Source organism: Coregonus clupeaformis, unplaced genomic scaffold (assembly GCF_020615455.1).
Source record: "Coregonus clupeaformis isolate EN_2021a unplaced genomic scaffold, ASM2061545v1 scaf1139, whole genome shotgun sequence".
Taxonomy (NCBI): domain Eukaryota; kingdom Metazoa; phylum Chordata; class Actinopteri; order Salmoniformes; family Salmonidae; genus Coregonus; species Coregonus clupeaformis.
Window position 1 is genome coordinate 2,442 of NW_025534593.1, and position 15,029 is coordinate 17,470.

The following is a 15,029-nucleotide window of genomic DNA, read 5'->3' on the forward strand; positions in this document are numbered from 1 at the left end:
GTATAGGCAGGTCAGCCACCAGACAGACAGAACCCTGCACTAGGACTATCTATCAGTATAGGCAGGTCAGCCACCAGACAGACAGAACCCTGCACTAGGCCTATCTATTTGCAATCAAAAGCTGTATCTTGCAATTTCTTGCCTTGCAACGTCTGTTCAGTAAAGCAGGGCCTATCATCAATGAATAGGCTGGATATTGTCCAGGCAAATGACTGAAAACTGAACACACTGGCCTCATTACTGAAGAGGAGAGGTCCAGCCAGCTCGGATTTACATTTCCTGGGGAAAAAAGGATCCCGGTTTTGTTGCAATGTTTTAACGTCTAAAGGTTCACACCCCGTGTGTGTCTGAATGTCTAACCTTTTTCTCTGGGTCTCTCCTCCAGAGCCAAAGAGCCAGTCCTCTCAGAGGCACCACGAGGGTAAGATGACGTTCCCCCCCAACGACCAGTATTACCCCCAACGCAGCGACAGCCAGTCCCAGGCCAGGTACCCCCAACGCAGCGACAGCCAGTCCCAGGCCAGGTACCCCCAACGCAGCGACAGCCAGTCCCAGGGCAGGTACCCCCAACGCAGCGACAGCCAGTCCCAGGGCAGGTACCCCCAACGCAGCGATAGCCGCAACGACAGGTCAGACAATAGGAATGACTCATCCAGGAATGACACATCACGCAAGGAGAGAAATGAGAGAGCAGACTTCAGGAAGGAGAGGAACGGCGGACCACCACGCTTCCAGAGGGATAGTGAAAAGGATTTCCCTAAACCTGGCCACGACCCCTCCACCACCCCATCCAGCCCTTCCCCAGCTCCGGCTCCAGCAGGGGGCCAGGAGAGAGCCCAGGACAGAGGCCAGGAAAGGGGCCAGACACAGGAGAAGGCCCCTCCTGGAGGTGGAGGAGGGTCAGAGAGGTGGAGAGAGGCCCAGAATGAGAGACAAGCAGCCAGGGAGGCCAGAGGACAGACATCAGTGTTCTGCCCTGCTACGTACCCCGCCCCTGGCCAGAGGAACAGAGAACCCAGAGACAGAACCCAGGGGGATCCTTCTGGATCTGGAACATTCCAGCAGGGAATCAGAGTAGGTTCTAGTTCTGGGTCCGGAGGGTTCCAGAACCAAAGTCGGAGAGAGCAGCACTCGGTACCTGATCTGTCGTTTAATAAGAGAGGAGAAGGAGGAGGAGGAGGAGGAGGAGGAGGGGTGAAGCAGGACAACGGACCAGCACCAGCTGCCTCTAAACCAGGCCAGCACCAGACAGAGTCCAGTTCTAACACTGTATCAGAACATAAAGGGATCCACAGATCTGACAGCAGGTATGGACACTTGATTAGACTTAATTATGAATGTCCTCCCAGTGTCAATGTCATCTGTGTTTATGAACACGGTGTGCGAGGCTGACTGTTTTTTAATGTGTACGCAATGTTTTTCATTCTTGTACGGTGATGATGCCAGTAGAAAAGGTGCATCCTGGGATGGACAGTGAAGTTGTGTTGTTGTGTGTTGTAGAGCTGAGCCCAACTGCAGAAGGAGAGGAGGGGGGAAGTTCCACAGGGAAAGGCCCAACTCTGACAACTTTGACCGTTACCGGGACAACGGACCTTTGAACTCTTCGAACTCGTGGGTTGGGCAAGAGAAGGACTCTAGCGCTGGGGCGCAGGACGGGGTCGTGTCCCGTGGTGAGTCTCGTCCAGTGAAAGGCCAAGTGGGCGGCGGACCGGGCTCAGGGCCACACCTCCAGAACGGTGACTCGTCAACGGAACACAGGACAGGGCCAATCAAACAACAGAACTCCTCCTCTGGTCCTGCCCCCACGGGGAGGGAGGAGCCACATAACTGGAACAGCACTAACCCTGCCCATAACAACTCCAACACCGCCCCCAAGAAGAGGTCAGGGCAGATCAAAGGGCAGAGGTCAGACCAGGGTCAGGTTGGGTCCATGGAGCCTGCAGTGTGTCAAGGCCCGGGGAACTGGAAACCAGGAGACCAGGTTTTAGCTCTCTACTGGGAAGATAACAAGGTAGGAGGGAGGCTGCTTCAACAACTATATTAAACACTGTAATGATGTTTACATATCAATGGAAGGGACGACAATCAGTTATATTGGAATCTCCTCAAGTAAATAAACCAAATAGCCCTTTCAGAAGGCAATTCATTTGACGATATTAAACGCTGTTTACATTATTGAGTTTGATATAACGTTCAACACTTTCCCAAAGCTTTACATACATGTTAGACGTGTTCCTGGACAGAATAGACTGGTTGTATGCTGTTTATAATGAAACCTCTGTCTAGTTCTACAGGTCCAGGATAGATGCTGTGTATAATGAAACCTCTGTCTAGTTCTACAGGTCCAGGATAGATGCTGTGTATAATGAAACCTCTGTCTAGTTCTCCAGGTCCAGGATAGATGCTGTGTATAATGAAACCTCTGTCTAGTTCTCCAGGTCCAGGATAGATGCTGTGTATAATGAAACCTCTGTCTAGTTCTCCAGGTCCAGGATAGATGCTGTGTATAATGAAACCTCTGTCTAGTTCTACAGGTCCAGGATAGATGCTGTGTATAATGAAACCTCTGTCTAGTTCTCCAGGTCCAGGATAGATGCTGTGTATAATGAAACCTCTGTCTAGTTCTACAGGTCCAGGATAGATGCTGTGTATAATGAAACCTCTGTGTAGTTCTCCAGGTCCAGGATAGATGCTGTGTATAATGAAACCTCTGTCTAGTTCTCCAGGTCCAGGATAGATGCTGTGTATAATGAAACCTCTGTCTAGTTCTCCAGGTCCAGGATAGATGCTGTGTATAATGAAACCTCTGTCTAGTTCTCCAGGTCCAGGATAGATGCTGTGTATAATGAAACCTCTGTCTAGTTCTCCAGGTCCAGGATAGATGCTGTGTATAATGAAACCTCTGTGTCTAGTTCTACAGGTCCAGGATAGATGCTGTGCATCCCTCTGGTTCCACGGCGGTCGTGACCTTTACTGAGTATGGAAACTGTGAGGAGGTCCTTCTGCACAACATCAAACCTGTCAACATGGACTTCTGGGTAAGTATCTATGGGACTGCAGGGTTCTATCTCAACTCACCTTTCCATATGATGCCTCACAATCCTCTCTCCTCTCCAGCTTCTCAACCGTATTGGACGATAAGGTCCAAGGTCCCTCCCCCTATACCGTCTCCTCTAATGGGGGTTTGACGATGAGCCTACAGTATGTTCTGCCTAAAGGAAATCCTCCGTTCCGTCTAAGATGAAGCTACATATTTAGTTGTGAATACATAGACTGAGACAACATGGTTTGCCTTAAGGAAGATATCTATCAGTCGGCCTGATATATAGAATCTGATAAACCAGGGCCCTGTATTCACAGTGTCTGATCTAGGATCAGGGTCCTGCCTGTCAAAATACACTCTTTATTCAGTATGATCTAAAAAGCCCAAACTGATCCTAGATCTGTTATGTGTGGTGGCAGAAGGAAGAGGCGGGGTTAGAGTACCGGCGCGGGGGCGACGGTCAGCCTAGGAGCGCCACGAGGACGCGGCCCACAGTCCTGTATTACCAGCCGCCCAGGGCCAGGGACTGACTGACCGATCACAGCATGACTGGGTTACGGTACGGACACGCACCACATGACTGGGGTTACGGTACGGACACGCACCACATGACTGGGGTTACGGTACGGACACGCACCACATGACTGGGTTACGGTACGGACACGCACCACATGACTGGGTTAACGGTACGGACACGCACCACATGACTGGGTTACGGTACGGACACGCACCACACGACTGGGTTACGGTATGGACACGCACCACATGACTGGGTTACGGTACGGACACGCACCACATGACTGGGGTTACGGTACGGACACGCACCACATGACTGGGGTTACGGTACGGACACGCACCACATGACTGGGTTACGGTACGGACACGCACCACATGACTGGGGTTACGGTACGGACACGCACCACATGACTGGGGTTACGGTACGGACACGCACCACATGACTGGGGTTACGGTACGGACACGCACCACATGACTGGGGTTACGGTACGGACACGCACCACATGACTGGGTTACGGTACGGACACGCACCACATGACTGGGTTGCAGTACGGACACGCACCACATGACTGGGTTACGGTACGGACACGCACCACATGACTGGGTTACGGTACGGACACGCACCACATGACTGAGTTAACGGTACGGACACGCACCACATCACTGGGCTACGGTACGGACACGCACCACATGACTGGGTTACGGTACGGACACGCACCACATGACTGGGGTTACGGTACGGACACGCACCACATGACTGGGTTACGGTACGGACACGCACCACATGACTGGGGTTACGGTACGGACACGCACCACATGACTGGGGTTACGGTACGGACACGCACCACATGACTGGGGTTACGGTACGGACACGCACCACATGACTGGGTTACGGTACGGACACGCACCACATGCCTGGGTTACGGTACGGACACGCACCACATGACTGGGTTACGGTACGGACACGCACCACATGACTGGGTTACGGTACGGACACTGGGTTACGGTACGGACACGCACCACATGACTGGGTTAACGGTACGGACACGCACCACATGACTGGGTTACGGTACGGACACGCACCACATGACTGGGTTACGGTACGGACACGCACCACATGACTGGGTTACGGTACGGACACGCACCACATGACTGGGTTACGGTACGGACACAGGGTTACACCTTTACACCACATGACTGGGTTACGGTACGGACACGCACCACATGACTGGGTTACGGTACGGACACGCACCACATGACTGGGTTACGGTACGGACACGCACCACATGACTGAGTTACGGTACGGACACGCACCACATGACTGGGGTTACGGTACGGACACGCACCACACGACTGGGTTACGGTACGGACACGCACCACATGACTGGGTTACGGTACGGACACGCACCACATGACTGGGTTACGGTACGGACACGCACCACATGACTGGGTTACGGTACGGACACGCACCACATGACTGGGTTACGGTACGGACACGCACCACATGACTGGGTTACGGTACGGACACAGGGTTACACCTTTACACCACATGACTGGGTTACGGTACGGACACGCACCACATGACTGAGTTACGGTACGGACACGCACCACATGACTGGGTTACGGTACGGACACGCACCACATGACTGGGTTACGGTACGGACACAGGGTTACACCTTTACACCACATGACTGGGTTACGGTACGGACACGCACCACATGACTGAGTTACGGTACGGACACGCACCACATGACTGGGTTACGGTACGGACACGCACCACATGACTGGGTTACGGTACGGACACGCACCACATGACTGGGTTACGGTACGGACACGCACCACATGACTGGGTTACGGTACGGACACGCACCACATGACTGGGTTACGGTACGGACACGCACCACATGACTGGGTTACGGTACGGACACAGGGTTACACCTTTACACCACATGACTGGGTTACGGTACGGACACGCACCACATGACTGGGTTACGGTACGGACACGCACCACATGACTGGGTTACGGTACGGACACGCACCACATGACTGGGGTTACGGTACGGACACGCACCACATGACTGGGTTACGGTACGGACACGCACCACACGACTGGTTACAGTACGGACACGCACCACATGACTGGGTTACGGTACGGACACGCACCACATGACTGGGTTGCGGTACGGACACGCACCACATGACTGAGTTGCGGTACGGACACGCACCACATGACTGGGTTACGGTGCACGGACACGCACCACATGACTGGGTTACGGTACGGACACGCACCACATGACTGGGTTACGGTACGGACACGCACCACATGACTGGGTTACGGTACGGACACGCACCACATGACTGGGTTACGGTACGGACACGCACCACATGACTGGGTTACGGTACGGACACGCACCACATGACTGGGTTGCAGTACGGACACGCACCACATGACTGGGTTACGGTACGGACACGCACCACATGACTGGGTTACGGTACGGACACGCACCACATGACTGGGTTACGGTACGGACACGCACCACATGACTGGGTTACGGTACAGACACGCACCACATGACTGGGTTACGGTACGGACACGCACCACATGACTGGGTTACGGTACGGACACGCACCACATGACTGGGTTACGGTACGGACACGCACCACATGACTGGGTTACGGTACGGACACTGGGTTACACTTGGACCCCTGGCCAGATAAACACTAAAGCCGTTTACAGACACAGCAGAGAACACACCAGTGAGTCCCAAATGACACCCTATTCCCTATGTAGTGCACTACTTTTGACCAGAGTCCTATGGGTTAGTCCTATGGGCCCTGGTCTTAAAGTAGTGCACTATATTAGGGAATATGGAGCCGTTTTGGACACATACCCCGTTCTGAGAACCACCAAGCTAACCGTTCACACTAGATCCACTCACTGCACGTCTAGTAAGCAAAGAAGCAAGGACACGTCGGCACATCTTGGCATCTTTTCTTGTGAGTGAAGTGAATACATGAACGCTGCATTTCGTCAACAGACGGTATCGCTTAACAGCGGAAGTGCTCCATCCCCTCCCTCCCTCCCTGCACACACAGTTAGTCAGTATCTAGCCTGCGGACCTTATCGTCAAGTAAACAGCCCAAACCGCAGCGGCAGCCGTTACCATGGTTACTAGCGCTATGCCACGATAATATGATGGGTAGGTTTTTGTGTGTTTTGATGAAAAATATGTTTACTCCCCAAGGCAGGATGATGTTGGACAAAGCAGTGTGAACTGAACACAGGTTTGATGGTGGATGGAAGGAAGGAAGGAAGGAAGGAAAGATGGAAGGAAGGAAGGAAGGAAGGAAGGAAGGATGGAAGGATGGAAGGAAGGAAGGAAGGAAGGAAGGAAGGAAGGATGGGTGAACTGATGAACTGACACTCTTATCTGTCTGTTTCCTTTCTCCCTCAGACTGAGTCCACAAAGGATCCCAGAGGTCGACGCATCTGACCCCAAAACTACATCTCTCTTCTCTATGGGTTGCAAAATTCCGGCAACTTTCCCAGGTTTTTCCCAGAAATCCTGGTTGGGAAGGATTCCAGATATGCTTATTATTCCGGAATCTTTCAACTGGGATTTCTGGGAAAACCTGATGACTTTGGGAAAGTTAGTGGAATTTTGCAAGCCTTCTCTCCTCTTCACCAATACACGATGACAACTCTTCCTCGTGTGTTCACTTGTGTGTCCATATCGAGAAGTGTGAAAAGGTTCAGGAAGAAGGGCTTGTTGCGCGAAGACGCTGACAACAAGGACTGTAGCCAAGGAACTTTGTAAAGTGCCCAGCCGCTGTACACGGGGAAGACTTGTAAAATAGTTTATTAGACTAATAAAAAGGCTGCTCCTGTATTTGTCTGGTTTCTATTTGCCTGATTTGAAAGCTCTTTATGTAATGAACTGTCTCAGGTTGCATCCCTAATGGCACCCTCTCCCCTTTAGGCCCTGGTCTAAAGTAGTGCACTATAAAGGGAATAGGGTGTAATTTGGGACGGAGCCTCAGTCTGCTACAACAGTCCATGTGTTCCTCTCTTCTCTGACAGCTCAGACTCAGTCTGCTACAACAGTCCATGTGTTCCTCTCTTCTCTGACAGCTCAGCCTGCTACAACAGTCCATGTGTTCCTCTCTTCTCTGACAGCTCAGTCTGCTACAACAGTCCATGGTCCTCTCTTCTCTGACAGCTCAGTCTGCTACCACAGTCCATGTGTTCCTCTCTTCTCTGACAGCTCAGCCTGCTACAACAGTCCATGTGTTCCTCTCTTCTCTGACAGCTCAGTCTGCTACAACAGTCCATGTGTTCCTCTCTTCTCTGACAGCTCAGTCTGCTACTACAGTCCATGTGTTCCTCTCTTCTCTGACAGCTCAGCCTGCTACAACAGTCCATGTGTTCCTCTCTTCTCTGACAGCTCAGTCTGCTACAACAGTCCATGTGTTCCTCTCTTCTCTGACAGCTCAGCCTGCTACAACAGTCCATGTGTTCCTCTCTTCTCTGACAGCTCAGCCTGCTACAACAGTCCATGTGTTCCTCTCTTCTCTGACAGCTCAGTCTGCTACAACAGTCCATGTGTTCCTCTCTTCTCTGACAGCTCAGTCTGCCACAACAGTCCATGTGTTCCTCTCTTCTCTGACAGCTCAAGCTCAGTCTGCCACAACAGTCCATGTGTTCCTCTCTTCTCTTCTCTTCTCTGACAGCTCAAGCTCATTTGCAGCGTTCAGCGAAGCGGCCCAGAAGAGAAAGACGATCCGTCGGCCTGTAATAGAGAGCGCTGGAGGATAGATGTCATTTTGCAGATTACAAAGGGAAATACTGCCGCAGCTCTTCAGCCATGATTGCACACAGGGCTATTTATGGGACCCCACCATTGGACATGACTCCTCAAGCGGTTTACAGATTTGTACGTGTCCCAAATTGCACCATATTCCTTATAAAGTACACTATTGACCAGAGCCCATGGGAATAGGGTGCTATTTTGGGATACAGCCACGAAACAATCAACTCACCCCTCCACTCTCATTTTGAATGTGCCCCACCAGGTCCGCTGGACAGAGGTCGGTTAAGGTTTGAGAAGGTCACCTGTTACTCTATATTCCCCAGCTAGATGCAGCTCCATCAGAGCATAGATTAACAATATATAGGTTTCCATATTACTGTCTATCTAGCAGGGTAGATAGATAGATAGATAGAGAGATAGAGAGATAGATAGATAGATAGATACAGTGGGGGAAAAAAGTATTTAGTCAGCCACCAATTATGCAAGTTAAAAAGATCCACTTAAAAAGATGAGAGAGGCCTGTAATTTTCATCATAGGTACACGTCAACTATGACAGACAAAATGAGAAAAAAATATCCAGAAAATCACATTGTAGGATTTTTTATGAATTTATTTGCAAATTATGGTGGAAAATAAGTATTTGGTCAATAACAAAAGTTTCTCAATACTTTGTTATATACCCTTTGTTGGCAATGACACAGGTCAAACGTTTTCTGTAAGTCTTCACAAGATTTTCACACACTGTTGCTGGTATTTTGGCCCATTCCTCCATGCAGATCTCCTCTAGAGCAGTGATGTTTTGGGGCTGTCGCTGGGCAACACGGACTTTCAACTCCCTCCAAATATTTTCTATGGGGTTGAGATCTGGAGACTGGCTAGGCCACTCCAGGACCTTGAAATGCTTCTTACGATGCCACTCCTTCGTTGCCCGGGCGGTGTGTTTGGGATCATTGTCATGCTGAAAGACCCAGCCACGTTTCATCTTCAATGCCCTTGCTGATGGAAGGAGATTTTCACTCAAAATCTCACGATACATGGCCCCATTCATTCTTTCCTTTACACGGATCAGTCGTCCTGGTCCCTTTGCAGAAAAACAGCCCCAAAGCATGATGTTTCCACCCCCATGCTTCACAGTAGGTATGGTGTTCTTTGGATGCAACTCAGCATTCTTTGTCCTCCAAACACGACGAGTTGAGTTTTTACCAAAAAGTTATATTTTGGTTTCATCTGACCATATGACATTCTCCCAATCCTCTTGTGGATCATCCAAATGCACTCTAGCAAACTTCAGATGGGCCTGGACATGTACTGGCTTAAGCAAGGGGACACGTCTGGCACTGCAGAATTTGAGTCCCTGGCGGCGTAGTGTGTTACTGATGGTAGGCTTTGTTACTTTGGTCCCAGCTCTCTGCAGGTCATTCACTAGGTCCCCCCGTGTGGTTCTGGGATTTTTGCTCACCGTTCTTGTGATCATTTTGACCCGACGGGGTGAGATCTTGCGTGGAGCCCCAGATCGAGGGAGATTATCAGTGGTCTTGTATGTCTTCCATTTCCTAATAATTGCTCCCACAGTTGATTTCTTCAAACCAAGCTGCTTACCTATTGCAGATTCAGTCTTCCCAGCCTGGTGCAGGTCTACAAGTGTGTTTCTGGTGTCCTTTGACAGCTCTTTGGTCTTGGCCATAGTGGAGTTTGGAGTGTGACTGTTTGAGGTTGTGGACAGGTGTATTTTATACTGATAACAAGTTCAAACAGGTGCCATTAATACAGGTAACGAGTGGAGTACAGAGGAGCCTCTTAAAGAAGAAGTTACAGGTCTGTGAGAGCCAGAAATCTTGCTTGTTTGTAGGTGACCAAATACTTATTTTCCACCATAATTTGCAAATAAATTCATAAAAAATCCTACAATGTGATTTTCTGGATTTTTTTTCCTCAATTCGTCTGTCATAGTTGACGTGTACCTATGATGAAAATTACAGGCCTCTCTCATCTTTTTAAGTGCGAGAACTTGCACAATTGGTGGCTGACTAAATACTTTTTTCCCCCACTGTAGATAGAGAAATAGATAGAGAGATGGATGGAGATAGAGAGATAGAGAGATGGATAGAGAGATAGAGAGATGGATAGATAGATAGATAGAGAGATGGATAGATAGATAGAGAGATAGATAGAGAGATGGATGGAGATAGAGAGATAGATAGATAGAGAGATGGATGGAGATAGAGAGATGGATGGAGATAGAGAGATAGATAGAGAGAGAGATGGATAGAGGGATGGATGGATGGATGGAGAGAGAGATGGATGGATGGATGGATAGTGGTGACATCAGAGCTGGCAGCAGATCCACTTTTACAGATGAGCTGTTTTAAAAGGAAGAAGGCTTGGTTGGTTGGAGAGAAACTGTAGTGAGTTTGGAGGAATTTTAATCCTCTTCTCATTGACCGCAGGGTCCTAGTGTCCAACAGTATTAACACGTTAATATAACCTTGGCAGGGCAGGGGCGGTCGTGTTGTGAAATACAGTAGCCTTGAGGAAAGAGAGAATCAGAATACTAGAATGGACATGAAAGGTCCTGTGACCGTATAAAAGGTCAGGGAGTTGGTCAACCATGATCAGCCAGTGTGAATAATTCATGGCACGCTGGCTGACCAATGTATTAAATGTAGATTGTTAGGAAGGGTTGCACATCAGTGGCTTGTAGGCCTGGAGAGGATAAACCTGTTTGTTCATTAACGGTCAATTACAGTGCATTCGGAAAGTATTCAGACCCCTTCCCTTTTTCCCACATTTGGTGACATTACAGCCTTATTCTAAAATGGATTAATTTTTTCCCCTTCATCAATCTACACACAATACCCCATAATGACAAAGTGGAAACAGGTTTTTAGAACAATAAGTAATAATACAAATAATAACACCTTATTTACATAAGTATTCAGACCCTTTGCTATGAGACTCGAAGTTGAGCTCAGGTGCATCCTGTTTCCATTGATCATCCTTGAGATGTTTCTACAACTCGATTGGAGTAAATTAAATTGATTGGACATGATTTGGCCTCCATCATTCTTAAATGGAAGAAGTTTGGAACCACCAAGACTCTTCCTAGAGCTGGCCGCCCGGCCAAACTGAGCAATCGGGGGAGAAGGGCCTTGGTCAGGGAAGTGACCAAGAACACGATGGTCACTCTGACAGAACTCCAGAGTTCCTCTGTGGAGATGGGAGAACCTTCCAGAAGGACAACCATCTTTGCAGCACTCCACCAATCAGGCCTTTATGGTAGAGTGGCCAGACAGAAGCCACTCCTCAGTAAAAGGCACATGACAGCCCACTTGGAGTTTGCCAAAAGGCACCTAAAGACTCTCAGACCATGAGAAACAAGATTCTCTGGTCTGATGAAACCAAGATCTAAATCTTTGGCCTGAATGCCAAGCGTCACGTCTGTTTATCAGTTTATTTACTGGCTACCGTGACAGTGTTTATCAGTTTATTTACTGGCTACCGTGACAGTGTTTATCAGTTTATTTACTGGCTACCGTGACAGTGTTTATCAGTTTATTTACTGGCTACCGTGACAGTGTTTATCAGTTTATTTACTGGCTACCGTGACAGTGTTTATCAGTTTATTTACTGGCTACCGTGACAGTGTTTATCAGTTTATTTACTGGCTACCGTGACAGTGTTTATCCGTTTATTTACTGGCTACCGTGACAGTGTTTATCCGTTTATTTACTGGCTACCGTGACAGTGTTTATCAGTTTATTTACTGGCTACCGTGACAGTGTTTATCAGTTTATTTACTGGCTACCGTGACAGTGTTTATCAGTTTATTTACTGGCTACCGTGACAGTGTTTATCAGTTTATTTACTGCCAGTAAATGAACTAATAAACCCTGTAGCCAGTGTATGTGTGATGGAACCATCTAGCTGTTTTGATCTCAGTCTGAATAATAAGAATACATGTTGCCGATACCTCCTCTGGGGTGTTATCAACGTGTGTACCAAATGGTACCCTACGTAGTGCACTATTTTCCATACCATAGGGCCCTGGTCAAAAGTAGTGCACTATGTATGAAATAGGGTGCCATTTGCTTTTTCATTTACTCTGGATGAGATCCAGGAAACACTATGTTCCCAGGGTCATTTGGGATTTCATTTACTCTGGATGAGATCCAGGAAACACTATTTTACCAGGGTCAGTTGGGATTTCATTTACTCTGGATGAGAACCAGGATCCACTATTTTATCAGGGTCAGTTGGGATTTCATTTACTCTGGATGAGAACCAGGATCCACTATTTTACCAGGGTCAGTTGGGATTTCGTTTGCTGCTGTTCAAGGTATTCGATTCTAACATTTAATTTTCATCCCATTTCTCAAACACACACGCGCGCCCCGGGACTAGGCAGCGAGTATTTAATGATGTTTTTTCCCACAGAGCTGACTTCACAGCAGCGGACTGGGACCACCACACATCACACAAACACACACACACACACTCTGGGACCATCACACACACACAAACACATACACACACACACGCACACTCTGGGACCATCACACACACACACAGAAGAAATATGAAAGAGAAGCATTGGAGGACCTCCAAGGCCCCTGGCTCTAATCTGTAAAATACTGCTGGGTATCTAACTCTGTTAGGGCATGGTGCAGAGTTAGATACCCAGCAGTTAGGGCATGGTGCAGAGTTAGATACCCAGCAGTTAGGGCATGGTGCAGAGTTAGATACCCAGCAGTTAGGGCATGGTGCAGAGTTAGATACCCAGCAGTTAGGGCATGGTGCAGAGTTAGATACCCAGCAGTTAGGGCATGGTGCAGAGTTAGATACCCAGCAGTTAGGGCATGGTGCAGAGTTAGATACCCAGCAGTTAGGGCATGGTGCAGAGTTAGATACCCAGCAGTTAGGGCATGGTGCAGAGTTAGATACCCAGCAGTTAGGGCATGGTGCAGAGTTAGATACCCAGCAGTTAGGGCATGGTGCAGAGTTAGATACCCAGCAGTTAATCAAATCAAATCAAATCAAATTTTATTGGTCACATGCGCCGAATACAACAGGTGCAGACATTACAGTGAAATGCTTACTTACAGCCCTTAACCAACAGTGCATTTATTTTAAACAAAAAAAGTAAGAATAAAACAACAACAAAAAGTGTTGAGAAAAAAAGAGCAGAAGTAAAATAAAGTGACAGTAGGGAGGCTATATATACAGGGGGGTACCGTTGCAGAGTCAATGTGCGGGGGCACCGGCTAGTTGAGGTAGTTGAGGTAATATGTACATGTGGGTAGAGTTAAAGTGACTATGCATAAATACTTAACAGAGTAGCAGCAGCGTAAAAAGGATGGGGTGGGGGGCAGTGCAAATAGTCCGGCTAGCCATGATTAGCTGTTCAGGAGTCTTATGGCTTGGGGGTAGAAGCTGTTGAGAAGCCTTTTGGACCTAGACTTGGCACTCCTGTACCGCTTGCCGTGCGGTAGCAGAGAGAACAGTCTATGACTAGGGTGGCTGGAGTCTTTGACAATTTTGAGGGCCTTCCTCTGACACCGCCTGGTATAGAGGTCCTGGATGGCAGGAAGCTTTGCCCCAGTGATATACTGGGGCGTACGCACTACCCTCTGTAGTGCCTTGCGGTCAGAGGCCAAGCAGTTGCCATACCAGGCGGTGATGCAACCAGTCAGGATGCTCTCGATGGTGCAGCTGTAGAATTTTTTGAGGATCTGAGGACCCATGCCAAATCTTTTTAGTCTCCTGAGGGGGAATAGGCTTTGTCGTGCCCTCTTCACGACTGTCTTGGTGTGTTTGGACCATGATAGTTCGTTGGTGATGTGGACACCAAGGAACTTGAAGCTCTCAACCTGTTCCACTACAGCCTACAGTTAGGGCATGGTGCAGAGTTAGATACCCAGCAGTTAGGGCATGGTGCAGAGTTAGATACCCAGCAGTTAGGGCATGGTGCAGAGTTAGATACCCAGCAGTTAGGGCATGGTGCAGAGTTAGATACCCAGCAGTTAGGGCATGGTGAAGAGTTAGATACCCAGCAGTTAGGGCATGGTGCAGAGTTAGATACCCAGCAGTTAGGGCATGGTGCAGAGTTAGATACCCAGCAGTTAGGGCATGGTGCAGAGTTAGATACCCAGCAGTTAGGGCATGGTGCAGAGTTAGATACCCAGCAGTTAGGGCATGGTGCAGAGTTAGATACCCAGCAGTTGGGGCATGGTGCAGAGTTAGATACCCAGCAGTTAGGGCATGGTGCAGAGTTAGATACCCAGCAGTTAGGGCATGGTGCAGAGTTAGATACCCAGCAGTTAGGGCATGGTGCAGAGTTAGATACCCAGCAGTTAGGGCATGGTGCAGAGTTAGATACCCAGCAGTTAGGGCATGGTGCAGAGTTAGATACCCAGCAGTTAGGTCATGGTGCAGAGTTAGATACCCAGCAGTTAGGGCATGGTGCAGAGTTAGATACCCAGCAGTTAGGGCATGGTGTAGAAACACTAAAGGGCCTCTCTTTAGACCAGAACCCCCCGAGTGAACAGAGGTGGGGGGGGGGGGGGCTTTAGTGTTTCAGCCCTGGGTTTCACAGCTAGTCGACCCTCTCCCACAGTCCCTCTCGGAACCCGATAAGCTTTGGTAACAGACGGAGGAATGC

At 49.0% G+C, this 15,029-nt stretch overlaps 1 protein-coding gene across 1 annotated transcript; it reads left to right on the forward strand.

The window, feature by feature from the left end:
- Positions 1-381: 381 nt before the first annotated feature.
- On the forward strand, positions 382-7,447 carry LOC123486325 (tudor domain-containing protein 3-like). The gene is made up of 5 exons (XM_045217608.1): positions 382-1,307; positions 1,501-2,011; positions 2,913-3,038; positions 3,463-3,602; positions 7,015-7,447. Exons 1-4 carry the CDS (start codon positions 427-429, stop codon positions 3,571-3,573), a joined length of 1,629 nt encoding a protein of 542 aa, XP_045073543.1. The 5' UTR covers positions 382-426; the 3' UTR covers positions 3,574-3,602; positions 7,015-7,447.
- Positions 7,448-15,029: the final 7,582 nt, after the last annotated feature.

What these genes read in the sequence shown, in the direction of transcription:
- LOC123486325 (XM_045217608.1), top strand. Translation starts at nt 427, where the DNA reads ATGACGTTCCCCCCCAACGACCAGTATTACCCCCAACGCAGCGACAGC. An exon ending in ATCCACAGATCTGACAGCAG is followed by an intron (nt 1,308 to 1,500) that starts GTATGGACACTT and finishes TGTGTGTTGTAG; the next exon opens with AGCTGAGCCCAACTGCAGAA. An exon ending in TCTACTGGGAAGATAACAAG is followed by an intron (nt 2,012 to 2,912) that starts GTAGGAGGGAGG and finishes CTCTGTGTCTAG; the next exon opens with TTCTACAGGTCCAGGATAGA.